This window comes from Azolla caroliniana, unplaced genomic scaffold (assembly GCF_043228905.1).
Source record: "Azolla caroliniana isolate FFs.n. ecotype wild unplaced genomic scaffold, voAzoCaro1.0.p SCAF_12, whole genome shotgun sequence".
NCBI lineage: Eukaryota > Viridiplantae > Streptophyta > Polypodiopsida > Salviniales > Salviniaceae > Azolla > Azolla caroliniana.
In genome coordinates this window covers 21,160,937-21,180,271 of record NW_028230447.1, presented here as the reverse complement: position 1 = coordinate 21,180,271, position 19,335 = coordinate 21,160,937, and the positions used below count along the sequence as shown (strand labels likewise).

The 19,335-nt window shown below is 38.4% G+C and overlaps 1 protein-coding gene across 2 annotated transcripts; it reads left to right on the top strand.

The window, feature by feature from the left end:
• The first annotated feature begins 11,954 nt into the window (after positions 1–11,954).
• On the top strand, positions 11,955–19,068 carry LOC147857477 (uncharacterized). 2 transcript variants are annotated; one of them, XM_087328861.1, is made up of 8 exons: positions 11,956–12,492; positions 13,684–15,189; positions 15,232–16,868; positions 17,206–17,303; positions 17,723–17,788; positions 17,954–18,043; positions 18,255–18,431; positions 18,817–19,068. In XM_087328861.1, the coding sequence occupies exons 1-8, from the start codon at positions 11,996–11,998 to the stop codon at positions 18,853–18,855; spliced, it is 4,110 nt and encodes a 1,369-aa protein (XP_087184987.1). In that variant the 5' UTR covers positions 11,956–11,995; the 3' UTR covers positions 18,856–19,068. The 2 variants fall into 2 exon arrangements, with proteins under 2 accessions (XP_087184986.1, XP_087184987.1); XM_087328860.1 differs by having other exon boundaries at positions 11,955–12,492; positions 13,684–16,868.
• Positions 19,069–19,335: the final 267 nt, after the last annotated feature.

The following is a 19,335-nucleotide window of genomic DNA, read 5'->3' as shown; positions in this document are numbered from 1 at the left end:
AAGAATTACCCCACAAGACGTATTAAAGATCCTACGAAGGAGACTCTGGAAGGTCGGGACACCATAGGACATTAGAAGCCTCCCCCACCACGACCCGATAAGGGTGTGATGGAATGGCGAGTGTGGGAAAAACCCATGTCCTTCGGAAAACTCCACAGGCACAAAATCCTCCATGGCCTATGAGCCCCAACCGATTTGACCTACTACAAGAGCTCTCCCCCCCTGGATGAGCATTCCCCTAGTTCTTTCTTAAGCCCCAAGGAATGGCCTAAGGTGACACCAAGCACACAAGAGAAAGTTCTCGTTAAAGCTTACAAAACAGGGAAGCGAAGAAGGATACGTCATGTTAAGACCTTAATATGGAGCTTGAGTAGAACAACAACCAATGCAGAAGCAACTAACCAAGGCAGAAGTTTGAATGTCACGCCTCAGATCATAGTCTTCCCGGACACAAATGAGTGTGTTTCCTCTAGCCAAGACCTTGAACCACAGCCGCAAAACACCTTGAAATGGCTAGGTATATGGCACAAGACAGTGGAAAAAATAAGGGTACATGTATCAGCAGTACACAATAACGGAGTTCTGACAACCTCAATCTCCTTTCCACTCTTGCTTCCATCACAGGAAGACTGGTCGAAATCCAAGATTAAAGATACGTTATGTAGCCAAGTCGCATGCTTTGTAACAAAAATAAGAGATGAAGACCTCATGAACAAACTAAAGCAGCATTGGAATAACACTGAATTCTGGTGCACCATGGATGAAGAGGAACCTCATCTCTGCCACATACACCTGCGGACTATCATAGACACCCAGCTAACTCCAAGTTTTTTTTATTTCTATGAGAAGCATGAAGGGGCAATTGAAGCTCACAAGATAGCCCACAAACTCCACTCATGGATGTGAACCATCATTCCATCAATGGAAATGACTGGATGTCTAAATGGTGAGTGCTCTCCACTCACGGCATATTGTGCAAAGCATCAGGCACAAATGGCAATCTCTCACCCCATTCCATGAGTATGAAGATTGTAACATGGAACGTGCAAGGGCTCAAGAATCGACTAGACCAGCAAAACAGATGGAAACTGAGAAGAGATCTTGAGGAATATATATTAGGGGGTGTTGTTGACATCATCATGTTGCAAGAACACCACCTTGATAGTACACTTTCAAAAGAAGTCAAAGATCTTTTACCGGGATCATGGCGAACAATTTGGGAGCCAGTGATAGGGGAGGATGGAAATCATGATGGTATTTGCACTTTGATTCGGGAACATCTAGCCCAAGGTTTAATACACCGAGAATCACTGATACCTGGAAGGGCACATTTTTGCACGTTGGTCATCCAAGGGCAACGCTTGAATTTCATGAATGTTTATGCTCCAAATAGCAGCACAGAATGGGCAACATTCTGGGAGCGCATTCACCAACAAGTAGCGGGTGCGGAGGAGTGGTGCATTGGAGGGGATTTTAATATGATCAAATCCATTCATGATAGCTCCATGGTTGTTTACGTACCCGTATTTAACATTTAAATACGTATAGTACATCATCATTTGTATAGTACGTACTATACCTCAATGTTGTTCAATCAAATATCATGTACATTTGTCCACTACGGTATTTAACGTATTTATAAAAAACAGGTATAATACGTATTTATAAAGAAAATGTAAGTAAAACCCTAACAAAAAGAAAAAGAGAAAAAAGATTTAAGTGAAAAAGAAGCCAAAGGAAGGAAGGAAGAAGAATAGAAGAGACGACGATGAAGAAGATGAAGAAGATGAAGAAGAAGAAGAAGAAGAAGAAGAAGAAGAGAGACAAGAAGACATAAACCTGTCATGAGTGTGATAATCGCAGAAGATAGAAGAAGAAGAAGAAGAAGAAGAAGAAGAAAACGAAGAAAAGAGAAACCTATCATGAGTGTGATAATCGTAGACGATTCTTCAATCTATGAAGGCATAATTGTAAATAATTACAATTTGAAGTAGAACATTGTGATACACACTTACACTGATTTATAGAATAAGGGAATGTCAACATCCATATTACTACAAGTATTTTAGGATGTGAAATGTTCAAATGTCTTATATGCATTTTAGGATGTAGAACTATATTGTACATCACAAAATTGTGTAAACATAGATGTTTTTTACAATATTATAGATATTTTTTAGAAAGGTAAATAATTTTCAAATTCTAGAAGTATTTAACGTATTATACGTAAAACACGTATTTTATAAGTATTTAACATATTAAGAAAACGTATTTAACGTATTTTTAAATTGGGAGGTATTATACGGGTATTAATACTTTAAATACGTATGGTATCTGTACCGTACCTAACAACCTTGGATAGCTTTAACAACAACCCCAGAGTCCTACAAGGAAGGGAACGTAAACAATGGGAGAAGTTATGTGTACACCTTAACTTGCGAGATTTATGGCATTCCGACAACTTCCAACGAAAAAGGGACTCTCTCTTATTCTCCCGATCAGATGGGCGAAACAGTGAACCCACCCCACCCTATCTTGCATTGACCGTCTTTATGTAGGTGAGGCCCTAGAAGCGAAGGGAGGGTGGTGTCAATAACTCCAGGCACGACTTTCTTTGACCATTACACGGTAATCGGTCACTTTCACTTGCACTGAAAGTGGGGCTCATTCCAGCCTCGAATCCCACACACTATCTACACAATTATAGAGGTGACGGAACAACTCGCCAACCAATGGTCACTACCCATCAATGCCTCATTAGCATATGACAAACTTCTAGCTATATTATCAAGAGCTTCAACTCTACTACACGAGATTATCAAGACTAGAAGTAAGGATGCTCAAGAAAAGCGACAGAGGACAAAATGGGGACTAATAGCCTTACAACGACTCCAACAGCGATACACGGCATGTAGTTGGATCACAGGGCAGGTTGCCATGGCCAAACATGAACTCATCATGGCAGAAAAGGCAATCTATGACATGGAGTTTCATGGAAGCATGGCTCACTGGATTCGAGTAGGGGACAAAACCACGAAGGATTTCTTCCGATCCAAGGGACCAAGGCATGCTAGAACAATGATGCGCAGCCTCAACTAAGCAGATGGAACTACCACGAAGGATGGCAATGAAATGAGGAATATTGCCACAAGTTATTTTAAGCGACTACTTGCTGAAGATAATATGGCCACAAGGGAAGACATGCGAGAAGATATTATCCTCTAGAGCATACCTGAGAAAGTCACGACGGAAATGAATACATGGCTCGTGTGTCCCCTATCAATCATCGAGATATGGGAGGCCCTCTATGATTTGGATGCAGATAGTTGCCCCAGAATCGACGGCCTCACCCCTCACTTTCTCACGTGCCTTTGGGACACTATTAAAGAAGACCTTCTCCAAGCATATGACAAAATCGTCACATCTAGAAACATGCCAGAGGAATTTGGACAGAGGATGATACATCTCATTCCTAAAAGTGGTGGGAGTGCCAATGACATTGGTAAGTGGCGGCCCATAACTCTCCTCAATAATGTCTATAAGTTGCTCGCAAAAGTCGTGGCATGCCGCTTAGCACCATTTCTCCCTCGGCTCATTCATCCGTCCCAGACAGTTTTTGTTAGAAATCGAAGCATCCTAGACAACCTCTTCTCATTTTGGGAAGCAGTAGCCCTTGCCAAGCGTACCAACAATAGGGTAGTTGTGGTGCTCCTAGATTTTGAGAAAGCATATGACAGGGTATGCTGGAAATTTCTAGAAAGTGACGAGAATTGTACGCTCCTTATACGCAACGCTCGGCCACAACCGAGCTTAGAATCATACACAGAAAACGGGAAATAAACGCATGACACAAAGAAGAGAAGAGTACACAGGATGTTTACGTGGAAAACCCCAAACTAGGGAAAAAAACCACGGCAGCCCACAGGTTGCAAACTATCACTATGTTAGAATGTACAACAGTGAGTTCACGGAGGCAACGACCTCGTGCTCACGATCTTCGCCACAGGCGGCGGTTTCAACAGAGGCAACGACCTCGTTCTCTCTCTCTCTCTCTCTCTCTCTATACACAGTTACACGCTCTCTCTCTTCTTGCACCAACAAGAATAACCAACAACGACTAAAAGTTTGCCCTAAGTCATATTTATACTAATATGACTTTTTGGCTATTTACAAATATAGCCATGATGGACTCTCAGAAACATATTTACGAATATGTCTCTTCATCCGGTTCTCACCGGGTCTGCACCATCCGGCTCTCCGTAGCCGGGTACTCGTCATACGGTTTCGGACTCGGCCGAGTTTGTTCATCAGCACTGTTCTTCTCCCTTCCCATCCGAAGGGACCTGTCTCCCAACAGAAAGTGTGATGGGGAAACTCAGCTTTCACGAGTCATGGATCAAAGGCATTGCAAGACTTTATAGGAACACCACCAACTGCGTTTACTAGCAAGTGAAAGGGGCCCTTTCTTCCGAATATCGCAGTCCGTCCGACAAGGCTGCCCACTAGCTCCATCCTTATTTCTATTATACGATGAAGCACTCTCTAGCTTTCTCAACTTGTGGCATCTAAACCTACGTGGTCTTTGTGTGCCGCATTCTCATCAAAGCCTCCTAGATATAGAATTTGCAGATGACACTGCGGTCTACTTGCAAGGCGACTTGGAAAATTTACAAAAGCTAGAAAGTGGTTTAGCCGTATTTTGCAAGAGATCCAATGCCATGATCAATTGGCACAAATCCTGTGCAATATGGCTCTCTCATGAAGCACATCCTACGTGGCACCCAGATCCCGCTTTCAAGTGGATCAATCAAGGAGCGAGCACCAAATATTTGGATTTCCAAATTGGGTTCAAAATACCTCAAGAGACTATGATTACACCAGTTATTCACTCCATTCGACAAAAGTTAATACATTGGAGTTTGAAAAAACTCTTGCTAGCGAGACACATCATAGTGGCAAACCAGGTATTACTCGCAATAGCATGATACAGCCTATCATATTGGACAATCTCCAAGGAAAGTATACACTAGATTCAGCGACTAATATGCAACTACATTTGGTCTGGTAAGGAAGATCATACAACTCGGGCCAAGGTGGCATGGCCTATACTCACGTCACCTAAGTCGAGAGGAGGATTGGGTCTTATTGATCCCCTCTCACAATCAAAAGCCTTACTCGCCAAATTTGTGGTGCGAGGACTCCAACTAGGGAATGACTGCTAGAAAATGTTATACTTTGCTTACTTTAGGCCACGAAAAGGGACCAATTGGGCCCCCCAAACTGGATGGATTCTAAACATGGATCTCAAACCTAGTTTCTCCCGCCAACTAGAGGATAGATTTAGTGCATCCATGTGGAAGGCGTGGTGTGACATTAGACGAGGACTCAAGTGCGATCAACCCAATTCCGAACCTGCCTGGCTCAGTCAACGTATCCTATGGAACCCATGTATTAGGGATGAATCTAATCAACTAATTGGATCAAGTAAGGGGCTGTCATGGGGATACATGTTCGAAGGTCCAGGAAAAAGTATAGAATGTTGGAGATAGTTTATGTCATTGTGAATACAAGACCAAGCCAACATCCTCCATGGAATCAGAGGCGGATGGGCTATGAGATCTGGAATCATTAACGCTCTATTGATTAGGGAAGCTTCTCATCAAAGGACAACAACGGAGAAATGGATAGGCTACAATGAGGAGGGCTCTTTGATCCTAAGAGTTAGGGACACACCAGACAGAATTGAAGGCTCTGAATTGCAAGACAAGGAGACATCAACACAACATAAGGCAATTCGAGTACTAGCATATACTGGGCAAAAATGGATTGTAGCTCCTGATCCGATCAAAGTACTACCAAATTGGCACATACGTACTCATGAAAACGCATGGCTACATAAGGTCAGTTGGGACCCTTTGCAATGGACATGGTGTGTTCCTTACGCTGTCGTGCCTTTCAGCTCCGGATCGTTGCGTGAGTCGGGTGAGAACCGCTCAGTTTTTGGACTAGGAGGAAAGAAAATTCTAAGGCAATTAAGAATATGGAATATATTGTAAGAAAGAAAGATATGAAAACCTCGTGAATCCCACGAGTATAGTGTATTAGTGAGTAATCAAATTAAGAGAGAATAGTTAGCAAATTCGTGAATCCCACGATTATCTTATATTAATCAACCCTTGTAAAATAATCAACAACTCTATACATCTTTCTCTCTTCCTTATATAGTGTTTGGAAGAGTCTAAGTTTATCACATGCAAGCATCATGCTTTTCCTATTTTTAGTTTTCATGCACACTGCATGTGCATGATTAGCTTTCTATCTCATCTTTTCTTTCTAACTCGAGTGTCTATGCATGAATAACTGTTGTACCATGCATGTATAAAAATTTTACATGGAATAAAGTTTAGTATAACTTTAAAATTCATAATACCCTACTACAATGATAAGGCTTAACATTATTAACATGGAGGTGCAAGGTTCGAATCTTGCCCTATGCATGTAATATATATATTTTTATACTTTCTTCTATTTACAAATACGTCTCTTCATCCGGTGAGAGATTCTCACCGGCCTTCTTCATCCGGCTCTTTCCGGTTCTGCTTCATCCGGTGCTTGATAGTTTTCTTTGTCCGGTTCTTACCGGGACCTCCTTACCGATCTCTTCGTCCGTTTCTCACCGACTCTCACCGGCCTTCTTCATCCGACTCTTGCCGGGTCTCCTTGCCGGTTTCGGTCCTTACCGGTTCCTTCTTCCGGTTCTCATCGGGTACTCCATGTCCTATCCAGAGAGACCAAAAATGTATTTTTTTACGTAGTGTACGAATTACACTACGACAACGCGGGTCGCCATATTATAGCCACTCAATCCGCCCGAGAGCCAGCTGCTACAAAGGTTTGGCCCACATATAATGTTCCTTACACAATTATCACCAAGTTTTGGCAGAAACTCTGGAACCAACAACACGTGAGGCGAATCACCACTTTCCAATGGCTATTAATACATAAGTCACTACCGGTTGGTGCATGGCAACGTGGGAACCTCAGCTCTCCTAATTGTGTAACGTGTCCAATTGTATTAGAATCCACACTACATGCTCTATGGGACTGCCCAGAGTCCCATCGAATATGGCGGGGGGTTGGCCGCTTATTGCAATTATGTCAGGTGCAAGGCTCAATCAAGTGGGGGAATGTATGTTGGCTATCATGGCAGGCCCCAATTGAAAACTATGAGCATCAAGAAGAGGGGATGGATTTGGTTATAAAAGCACAAGAGATTTTTTTCTCCACCATCGGCAATGTCCACTCAACTCCTATTAGTGTCAAATCTCAAGTTGTGTTGGACTTGGTCAGCCCAATAACTCTTTGGATTCTATGGAAACAACGATGTAGACGGGTCTTTTCCAACCAGAGCGCGCAACCAATAATGGTAATGCAAGAGATATGGAGTGAAATTGTAGCCACTCTAAAGAGCTAATATGATGGCCTCAAGGGCGACTCCGATAGAGTTGAAAGACAAGGACTAGTCTTTATCCAGCAATGGTCTTCCTCTCTTTTTCTTGAGGCAGTGGGCATCCACATAAGATGGACCTATCGTGTCCCTATAGGGATTTGTATATAATAATCTCATCTATAAAATCTTTATAGCTAATGGAAGGAGTTTTCTTTGGAACAAAATTAAAAATAAATACCAATATAAATCACCTTGTGACACATTTGTAAAGGGAAATATTGTGTCATTTTAAGAAGGAAATAGGTTCCTATTCAAGTGGCCTAACAAGTAGATAATCAATGTTAAATAGCAATAGTGGACCACCATAAATACCAATATAAATCACCTTGTGACACCTTTGTAAAGGGAAATATTTAATATAAACAGAAACCACTATTGTTTTCTATTGAATCTTCGCATGTCATTTCTATTTAACGTTTCTTTGTTAAGTTCTTGTATCATCTTGTGCTTTTATTATTCCCTTCTCCTAGTCTTGTCTTTTACTCCAAGTAATAATGCAAAGTATGCAAAGGAGGTCATGAACTCAAAGCGGGCATGTCCAATGTAGAGCATTGATATGATTTACCTTGTCATCCTCATGGGAGGATATTGAGAGTAGAAAAATCACTCAAAGTGCCTTGAATAGATCTAACCCTCATGTAGTATAATGTGCTTGTGTGGTTAAGTGGTTAAGTTGTTTGCGTAGGTCACATAGAATGGGATAGTGACCAATGGTGCAAATTAGTATACACATCTTAAATCCATAACTACATGAAACTAGTCATCAACAAATGGTTAGATTTCTAATTTGTATCGAACAACTAATTGTCACACAACAATGGATGTGACAATTGATTCTCAACATATTGCAACATACAAAATTATGAGCTTGTGAAGTGGCTCACAAACCACTAAAGAATTCCATTGGCACAAACATTTCAAATCATAGAGTATAAGAAAAATATACAAATTTCACTTTCTTAAGAAAACATGATTGCGCTCACTTTCATAAGTTACATGAAGCCAAGACATTAGGATGTGATGATTACAGTGAAATTATTTAATAAATTCACATGGTTACAAAGTTTTAAATAGCTAGACATCAAATAATTTTATTAAATAGTGGCTTAAGGGAGGATCATTTATAGAAAATATGATTAGATCGTACATTAACCAATATTTATGCTCATTGGTGATGGAAACTAGAAACTAATTAGCAATTGAAATAATATCGAGCAATTGGTGGAATGTAGTACCGATTCATAAATGAAGTAAATATCACTAGAAATTTTTTAGTGCATTTATTGACATTTTGGTCAATACTACAAAGGTAAGGGCACTATGATACCATTATAGCATAACCATAAATAGGTATTAAAGTAAGGCAGGTATAGCATGGGAGAGATGACAACGCTACATGAGGTGTTTGGTTAGATGCCCATGCAATATTAGCAACTACACACTGACATTGGTGTCATTGTCTAAATTCCTTGTGTAGAATCCATGGTTGAAATTTGATCAAGACCATGTGTATGTGCATGTGTGTAAGCACTCTGTGAGGCATAAAATGTCAAATAATAATTTTAGCCTAACTTTTAGTTAATGACTTTGATACCCATTGACACACACCCACATTTGATATGTATGCACACATACACATCATAGTCTACTTTATAGATTCCTTTTTAAAACAAGGTAGAAATTTATAACATTGGGCATTGGCATGCATAAACCTTATTGTTGTTGCTAACATACGTAAGTCATGATTGGGAACTGTGATGCTTTTTGGCTTTTATCATGGACATCTGTAACTTCAAACAACATACGGTAAAAATAATCATTCAACAAACACCTAAACCCATTCGTGCAAGCAAAAGGATTTTCAGCTTAACATAAAATTATCATATTGTGAAACTAAATGTATTTTGTCTCTGACCTATCATACAATGACCGCGTATCTCGTCTATTATATTCTCCAATAATAGTTGTGACTCGTCCTATGAACAACATTGTTATCGTGTTGAGAAGGTAAAGTTTTATTGACAAGATGAAACCGCAATGGACTTAAGTTTTTAAAACCATGAAATATACTTATGATTATGAGTAATCATTACTTGTTAATTGTAAATCAAGGAAGTGATTTTTTTTTCATTAAAATGGCTAATGTATTAGGCATTAAGACTTCTCCCATATAATTAATATCCTTTGCAACAGCTTTAAGCAACAAACTTACTTTCTTTTTATAATTTATGTGTGGGGCATGTTTTGTAGGGAAGGAAAGCCCATCTAGATAGTTGGCATTCCACTTTTTATAATGCTCTAACCTTCAATGAAAGTTCATTTTAACATTAGACTATTATGAAAATCATAATCAAGAGGACATTGAACATGCTTGTCATTTGTAACTCCCATCTTTAGGCGGATGATTCTTATATCCATGGTATATGTATTTAAGAGTCATGTGACATTTTCCATATTGTTAGAATATATAATAATTCCGTATACAAACCTCTTCTATTACATGTGTGTGCACAAACAAACATAACTTAAAACATAGCTAGCTAAAACTATAAGGACAAGATACAAGCAAAACTACAATGGAGTTCATTTATTATTTTCATACCTTGTGTAATTGATATTGGCTAATTGTAGTTGAGTTGTGATTCGTGAATTGAGCTTCATGTGTCTAGTTACATGAAAGAGACATTGCATAAGGACACAAGAATACACCTTTAAATTATGCGCACTTAGTTGCCATTTCATTATCAACTTCCCTATCTTGTTTCTATCTTATCTTAGGTCATGGTTCACATAATGTAAACCCTTGAAAGAAGTCATATACATATTAGGTTATCTTTGTGAGTGCATGCCATTTGTTTTTTTTTTTTCCAAAAAGAAGCTACTTTGCCATTAGTTATGAGAGATTATTACATAAAGACTATACAAGGTGGCTTATAAATAAATCGGGGAATTATCCTCCGGCCAAGTTGAGTTCAAGAATATGAGACTACGTACATATCCTTTCAAATTGGCTACTTAATATAAGTAGGTCCTATAGCTATAAACTAGCGCCCTTCATCACCGACTAGTACAAGCTGAATCTTATGGCCTACAACGAAGGGAGGGTGGGAAGTGAGTAGGAAACAACCAACGTGGGGGTTGGTACTTCCACCTCGGGCCGTTTCCTCCTTGTGTCACCATCGGTGTGTTCTACCATTTCTGCCAAAAGCACAAACAGGTAGTGACCACATCGTTGGAGTGGCTGCAAACTTTGTACCTTGTAGGTAGTTGATCATCACAAACCATATATCCATGATCAAATCCTCTGGGGGGGCGTACTAGATCTTGGAAGACCTTTAGGCAAATTGCTTTTCATACATACCACAAGGTGAAGCCTGTGATGAACATCCAAATCTCCCATAATCGAGGGGATGTGGGAAATTTGTTACTGAGAACATCAGTGCATCAAATCTAGGTGACCATCCTTCAAATTTCAATGTCTAAGATTAGAGCAAATGGAAATATGCCATGAATGTTTTAGAGTGCCACATGTTTACATGGTCTTTACAAGGCCCAACCCATAACTCCTATATACCCATGTTTTCATACATCAAATGTCTCAGCATAAATTATTAGAGCATATGGGAAATTCACCATTGCTTTTCCGTGTTTCCATACAATATATTTGCTTTTAAGAATGTCTTTTCATAGGTCAACTTAGCTTGCTCCCATATAAAATACATTTGAACTTTAGCCACTCCAACTTGTCCCAAGGTACACATGGATATCTATCCATAGTTCACATGTTGTAGATAGAATTGCAAATCTTGATATCATAAATATATTCCATATTTTAAACACATACTACTCCAAACATTCTATCCTCCAAATATATAAACATCAAGCCCTAAATCTCTATGATATTCTAACATGTTGGTAAGTTATTATAGTATTCAAGCACATTTCAGGTCTATACAAGTAGTTCAATAACAATGGCGCTGAGCATTGAAAAGGATTCCAATTACAGTAATGTTGGCATCGAAAGGAGTTCAATAACGACGAATGTTGGTTCCGAGAGAACTCTGACAAATAGTGGCATTGGCACCAAAAGGATCTAATAATAATGATGCCAACACCAAATAGACTACCATAAGATTGATGTCAAAACAAAAAGGAGTCCCACAACAATGATATTCATACTAATAAGAGTCCACTGTCCAACAATCATGATGCTTGCACCAACCTTTGATTTCAACATTGATTGAGTTTGCCTCTATGCTAGTGTCCTATTCGTGTTTCTATGGAGGACCATGTACATACATACATACATATATACATACATATATACATACATATATACATACATACATACATCCATGCATGCATGCATGCATACATACATACATACATACATACATAAAGATGAACCAAGCACTTTTGTGAAGCTTTTCTCCTCTCTCTCTCTCTCTCCATGGGTATACATATATATTAGCACACATGTAGTACATGATTTTTCCTCTGTTTTCCTCTGTTCTAGAACAGAGCACCATGGCTCCTTCTGCTGCAAAATCTGGTTTGGCTCATAGAAGTACTAGCTCTAGAAGCAGGTCAAAGATTGAAAAGAGCTGTGGATCTGAGCAGATGATGTTTTATCAAGATATCTTTGGTCGAATTCCAAAGTATACCCCTCCCTCATATACCTCTGTTTTCGCTGACACAATGCTGCAACAAACTATATCTCCAAGCTATGGCGATGAATATTTACCTAGACAGAAAGGATCATCAAATACAAAAAAAGTCTCATCATCTCCTGTACATGCTTTTGAGCCACATAAAAATCTTGTTAATGTTACTGGCACTGGTAATAATAATGATAATGATAAGTTTGGAAGGTCAGAAGGTCATGGAAGAATCGATACTGTTTCCTATGATGATGTGTTTGGTGGTATTTCTTCGATATCAATATCTTCATCAGGTCCTGAAATTCTCTCCGATTTGCTCGGGTAATCAATACGTTAATACCATGTAATCATATACCTTAATGGAACATATTTAGTGCTGGGTATTGTTGTGATTATGTAGGTGCTTGGGGATTTTTGTGAATGTGTAGGCACTCGGGTATCGCTATGATTATCCATACATGTATTCATACATTATAGATCATACATAATGTTGTGAACGACCATTTGATTGTTTACAATGTGGATAGATATGTTGTGGACACTAACCTGGGGTTACCTTGTATATAATAGGGCTAGCTGGCCATCGACAGTGTGGATAGCTATATATTGACATAGATCCATTGTTAACTATCAGACAATGTTAAAGAATAAGCCTCAACTTTCGAATAGGTCTTATTTTTAAAATTCTTAGTTTCATTCAAAATCTAGTGTAACAGTATATAATAATGCTAATGTGGTATCAATAAATATGGTATTGACATACACCACCATACAAATGTTAAATAATAAGCAGCAACTTCAGAATAGCTCTCTTTTGTAGAATGCTTAGGGTTTTCTCATTTTTAATCATAAAGATGAACCTAATGAACCTAAGAAGGGATAAAATTTTTAGCTTATCCGTTAACATTAGACTAGAGCTAATTGGGCATCCACAGTGTAGATAGCCATGTCCAGAATCTACCATAGGGTTCATGAGTATACATATATCAGTTAAGCTTAATTTTATGTTCAGACTGTAGCTATCCATGATCTTGTGGATCAAATGTCTATTGGAGACATACAGAGCAATTGGACTTGTCACTATATATATATATATATATATGTACGTATACATACTAGTCAATGTCCTATGTTTGTCTCCAAACCATTGTTGCTATTTTTATGACAGCTAACCGAATATCTATTTCTACACCGCTGCTTTAATGAATTATGATTCATGGCCACGCAGGCCAAGTTGGCGTCCATGAGCTTAAGTGTAAATTTGTGGCCTTATTATTCCATGAGTACTTAATGAAAGGATACTCCCGTTTACTTCCATGGTCAAGGTGTTTAATTTGATTAGGTGTATATTATTCATTAGATAGGGCTTTCGGGGTTTTCCAAAACATTTTTATGCCTATGAAAATTTGGTGATGCTCGGAACAAGTTCTATTTTTAAATCCCTACATTAACATCGTTTCATTTTGAATGCAAAGGAGCTAACCATACTAAGGAATCTATCAATGTTATCAGGAACAAAGGAAATCATGTCAAGTCATCTAGGTTGAACACAACAAAGGACTCATATTTCTCTGAAGAAGCACCGTTGAATGTGGCAAAGCCAGCTTCTCCCACATTTATGGGTTCCTTCAAAGATTCAGCTCCATTTGCCAAGGACAATGAATTGCACAATTCTATCAAGGATAGCAGTGGAGATATTACAATGGCGAAAAATGGAGATAAAAAACTGACATCTAGTATGAGAGAAGAAGCACAAAAGGAAGGCGTGGATCCTTCTTTCTTCAAGAACAAGGGGAATCATCGGTATTCAAAATTAAAAGAACATACATACTCTACTGGCATAAAGCAAAACCATCTGAGAAAAGATTATCTGAGTCATGGTGAAGTAAGAAAACACACAGTGACTAAGTCATTGAGAAGTCCAAAGATCCATAAGTCCTCTTTGAAATCTGAGGCTTCTATACCTTCAATAGAGGCTTGCCAACTTCTGGAGGATGATATGTTCTGGATCTCTATAAGTGAAGTGAAATTGATTACTGAGCCTAGTGCTTCTCTACCTCCAGCGAGATCACCTCCTTTACCTAGTTCAAGGTCAAAAATGGCTCAGCATGAATCTATAGGGAACGCAACTGTTAGTAGAGCTTCTGGCGAATTTGTGAAAGATGTTTTGGAAGCTCATGTAGAAGGCATAAAGGATGTTTCAACATTGATGGCAGAGGAAGTGATTGAGGGAAACACAAATGTGTCAGCATCGGCTATGAATGTGACAAAAGATAGTATGGATGTAACAAAAGAAGCCATAGAAGATGGTTCAGCTATGGATGCAAAAGAGATTGCAGATGTAACAAAAGAAAGTATGAATGATGGTTTTGCTATGGATATTAACGAAGAGAGCATGGATCTAACAAAAGAAGGCATGAAAGCTGGTTCCAAAGTAGAAATGGAGAAATTAAAGGATATCTCAGTATCAATGGCAGAGGAAAATGTGGAAGGAAGCATATCTAAGACCACATCAACGTTGGATATGACAAAAGAGATGATGGATTTAACAAATATGTGCATCATGAATGCTTCCAACGACATTTCAGTATCAATGGCAGATGAAAAGGTTGAGGAAAGCTGGAGTACACTGGAATCGTCTGCAGATATAACAAAAGAGAGCATGAATGTAACAAAAGAAGGCATGGACGCTGCTTCCAGAGCAGAAATAGAGACAACAAAGGCTATTTCAGCGTCAGTTGCAGATGGAAAGATGGAGGAAAGCACATATATGGTCAAATTGACTATGGATACTGCACAGGAGAGGATAGATGCAACAAAAGAGGTTGTGATAGATTCTTCCAAAGCCCAAATAAATGGAATTAAGGATGTTTCAGCATCAATGCCAGAGGAAAAGATCGAGGGGAGCACAAGTACTCTGACATCAGTTATGTATATTACAAAAGAGAGCATTGATGTACTAAAAGCAGCCAACAATTACACAAACAAAGCTGCAGAGAGAGACATACCAGAAGTAAAGTACGTGCAACAAGATTGGTTGAAACCAAATGATAGAAAAAGAGAGGATGAAGAGTCAGAGGGTGCTGTGGTGCCTCAGAGTGAGCATTTAGAAGAAAAAAGTAATGGAATTAAAAATGGTGCATTAGAAGACTTTCAAGTAGTGGAAGAAGGTAGAAGTGAGGAAAAAGAGGATAAACGAAAGAATGATATTGAAGAAATTGAGGCACAGAAAGAAAATGAAGTAATAGAAAGTTATCAGAAGGAAATGGAAGGAGGAGGCTGCCAAAGATTTACCACAAAAGAGGCCATATTGGAATCCAACGATAGGCAGCCACTTAAATTCAAGATGGAAGACAGGAAAACAGAGGAAGAGGTGACAGATGAAGATGAAACAAAAGATGGAGAAACCGATGATGTGTTTTTGGATTGTGAGTACCTAGCAGATGAAGATAATGCAAAAGAAAGTGTTGTATTGGGAGAACCTAAAGTAGAGCAAGAAGCTAGAGGTAAGGAAAAAGATGAGAACCATAGCAAAGAGAGACAAGATGTAGAGATGGAGCAGAAGGAAAAAGAACCACCGGAAAGGCATGAGAATGAAAGAGAAACTCAGACATATGCTGCAAAGGAGAGCATCAAGAAAACCATTTTGATATTGGAATCAATTGACCAGCAACAATATAGGATACAGCTAGAGGACAGGAAAACAGGGGATGTGATGATTTCACAAGGTAAGTATCCAGGAAAGGAAGATAAAGCAAGAGAAAATGCTATAATGGGGGGTTTAAAAGCAGCAAAAGAAGGTAAAGCTAACAAAAAAGGCGAGGAATCGAAGATTGAAATAGAGACACAGCAGAGTGAAAAACAAGAACAAGAAACACATCCTAAGGAAAGGGAAAGTCAACAATATGGCATGAAGGAGAGCATACAGAAAAATATATCAGGATTGAAGGACATGCAAGATGATAGTCTGAAGCCAAACAAAGTGCGAAAGGAGGAAAAAGAAAAGCAGCTAGGAAAGGAACATAGATCAAGAGAAGGCAACACAACGGGTAGCTTTCGAGCTGAGCAAGAAGGTAAAGGTCAAGAACTAGGTGAAAAACAAGGGAAGGGAAGAGAAGAAACAGTGAGGATAGATAAGGAAAAAGAAACACGAGAGAGGCATGAGAAGGAAAAGGAGGAAAGAGAGCGTCAACGAGAGAGAGAGAAAGATAGAATAAGCATCGAAATGTTTACTCGAGAAGCTCATGAGAGAGCTCGAGAAAGAGAGCGAGCCAGTGCAGATACATGGGAAAAAGCAGCTGCAGATTTTCGAGAGAAGAAAGCTAAATCATTTGAGAAATCAAATTCCTTCTCTAAAGAAAGTGAAAATGCACCAGCTAAAGAAAGGGCAAATACAAATGCCTTGTTGCAAGAACGATTGAATGTTGCCGACGCTCGAGAGAAGGCAAGAGCGGCTCTATATAGAGCAAATGCCGAGATGTTAGAGAGATCTGTTGTGGAAAGAGCTGCGAGTGAGGCTCGAGCTAGAGCTTTAAGAGCTGCAATGGCAAGAGTGAAATCTGATATAAGAGATCGGGCATCCTCACCCAGTAGTATACAATCAAATAAAAGCTCTCCATCTGGGAGCTTCAGAAAGGTAGTATCGACAATGCCGACAAGATCAGGCCCTCTTTTTTATGATGCAACATCATTCAACGGTTAGTAATGAAAATGAATTTGGTTGAGAAGTATTATGATCACTAGATGTTTTTAAATTCAATTTCATCTTGTTTTCGAAGGTATCAGAAGAACTTTTTTATTCACTTGATTTTTATTTTGGAAAAGCATTTAACTGTTTTCATGAAAATGAACCTTGGGAAGTAGAGTTGTATTGAGTTCAGTTTTTGCAATGAATGTTTAAAAACTGATTAAGAAAAGAACTTTCAGAAATAGATTTGTATTCACTTGATTTTTTTGGCAATGATCAATTATACTGTTGTTGGAATATGAGTTGATGATAATTTTTGGATCTCTCTTTTCTTTGTCTGGTCACAGTATCATCGGCTTCTGTTGAGTTTCAAGAGACTGAAGGAGAACCTGCAGAACGGCGAAAGGCCCGATGGGAACGACACCAACGGACAGTCGAGAGGGCGGTATGTTTATAGAAGCTCTTCTGTCATATTTTTTAATTTTTTTACAAAGCTTTGTCTATGTTTATTGGTCTCACGCCACAGATATAATATATGTGTGTGTTTATATCTGTGTTTGTATATCTATCTATCTAAAAAGATTCGTGTGAGAATCTATATATAACATATACTCCTATCTTTTTCCAATATATACTCATCAAATTAGAAAATATTCTCATAAACTTTTGAAAACTAAGGCGTATTTTGCTGAATATCCAACAAGGTAGGGGCATACAAGTAAACTTTTAAAACTTTGAGGGTATCTGTGCATTTTTCCTATAATGTATAATTTTTGTTTTTGTTGTGTTTGTAAGCTTGGAATGTTTTAACTGATTTGAGCACAATCAATTAATTCAATGAATGTTTCTTTGTATTTTATTTAGGCCAAGGCTTTGGAGGAAAAGAATGAACGTGATCGTCAAGCTCAAAGAGAACAAGCAGAGAGACATGTAATATTGACTCAAGTTCATTTCAAAAGCATAAAATGTTCTGTATTTTTAAATTTTTTCAAATATGCAGCACATTATATATTGTTGTGTAACAATCATGATTTTTTTTGAGTTGAAAGCCAATCCATAATTGTTTTTTTATGTTTCCTGGGATGGCATTGATAGAGGATTGCGCAAATTGTAGATACTGACATCAAACGATGGGTAGCTGGCAAAGAAGGAAATCTTCGGGCATTGCTCTCGACACTTCAATATGTAATATATCGCTTTCTTTTTTCCTTTTCAGTTTGTGATCATGGTAAAACAAAAAGAAAACTATTTACCATGGAAGATCAACAGCATACATACCAAAAACACCATTAACTGTTTTTTAAGAAACCTATGCAAAAGTTTCAATATTTATCCAAGAAAATGAAAGTTTTGATTTTTTTATTGTATATTTGCCCTCATTTCTTTTGTACTTAAGATTCTATGGCGAGAAGCCGGATGGCAACCGGTACCATTAACGGACCTTCTTGCTGCCGCGTCTGTGAAAAAGGCATACAGGAAAGCCACCTTGTGTGTCCACCCCGACAAAGTCCAACAAAAAGGTGCCACAGTTCAACAAAAGTACATTGCCGAAAAGGTCTTTGATCTCTTAAAGGTAGTTAAAAGAGTTCTCTGTTGATCTATCTATATGCATATGGAAATGTCCATATATGCTCGCATACGCACACTATATATCTATATGGGAAAACTCTGAAATACCGCCAATGTTGGTGATATTAACTAGCATACCCCAATTTTTCAAACAGCACAAGAATGTCCCTTGGTCTTTAAATATTTACTACTACAGAAGGGATATCCTTATAAATTGGAAAACTGAAGGCCAATCCAGTAAATATTGGAAATGTTGGCGGTATTTTGGCGTTTTTCCCTATACTTGTGTATCTATATATCACATATACACATGTATTGTTGTGTGTATGGTCTTAAGGAGATATAAATTTAGAAGTATGGACATGTAATGTTTTTTGTGATATTCATAGGAGGCATGGAATAAATTCTCGTCAGATGAGATGCTATAGAGGACGAGGTTTTGGCAATGTAACAACATTTTGTTGTATATTTACTTAAATTTTTGTACAGTGCTTACTTCATTATGGCTCGATGATAAACAAAGCCCTCAGAGACAGGGTTGGTATGGTTTGAAACATGTGAAATGTACAAAAAATATAGTTCGTTAGTCATTTGGCAACAATGATTTTAGTGTTTGTTATCAATATATATGTACAATGTTAAACAGTGTACTTTGGCAACAATGGATTTGGTGTTTATCATCAATATATGCTTGCAATGTTAATAGTGCAGTCAATTACACATGAGTGAGGCCCATCAACTCATGTGAGATTGTTCGGTCAACATAAGTCACTGGATGGCTATGGTTTGGACATAGACCTAGGGTTAATTGCTATAAAAGTTCCTATTGAATAAACTTGTTAATTATGTTTAGTCCATTTACATAGATGTGATGGTTCCGTGAGGGGGTTTTTGAGGACAACCGTAAG

Coding starts and splice junctions, on each gene's coding strand:
- LOC147857477 (XM_087328860.1), top strand. CDS start 11,996: ATGATTTTTCCTCTGTTTTCCTCTGTTCTAGAACAGAGCACCATGGCT. Junction 12,493..13,683: donor ATTCTCTCCGATTTGCTCGG/GTAATCAATACG, acceptor CAATGTTATCAG/GAACAAAGGAAATCATGTCA. Junction 18,432..18,816: donor AGGTCTTTGATCTCTTAAAG/GTAGTTAAAAGA, acceptor TGATATTCATAG/GAGGCATGGAATAAATTCTC.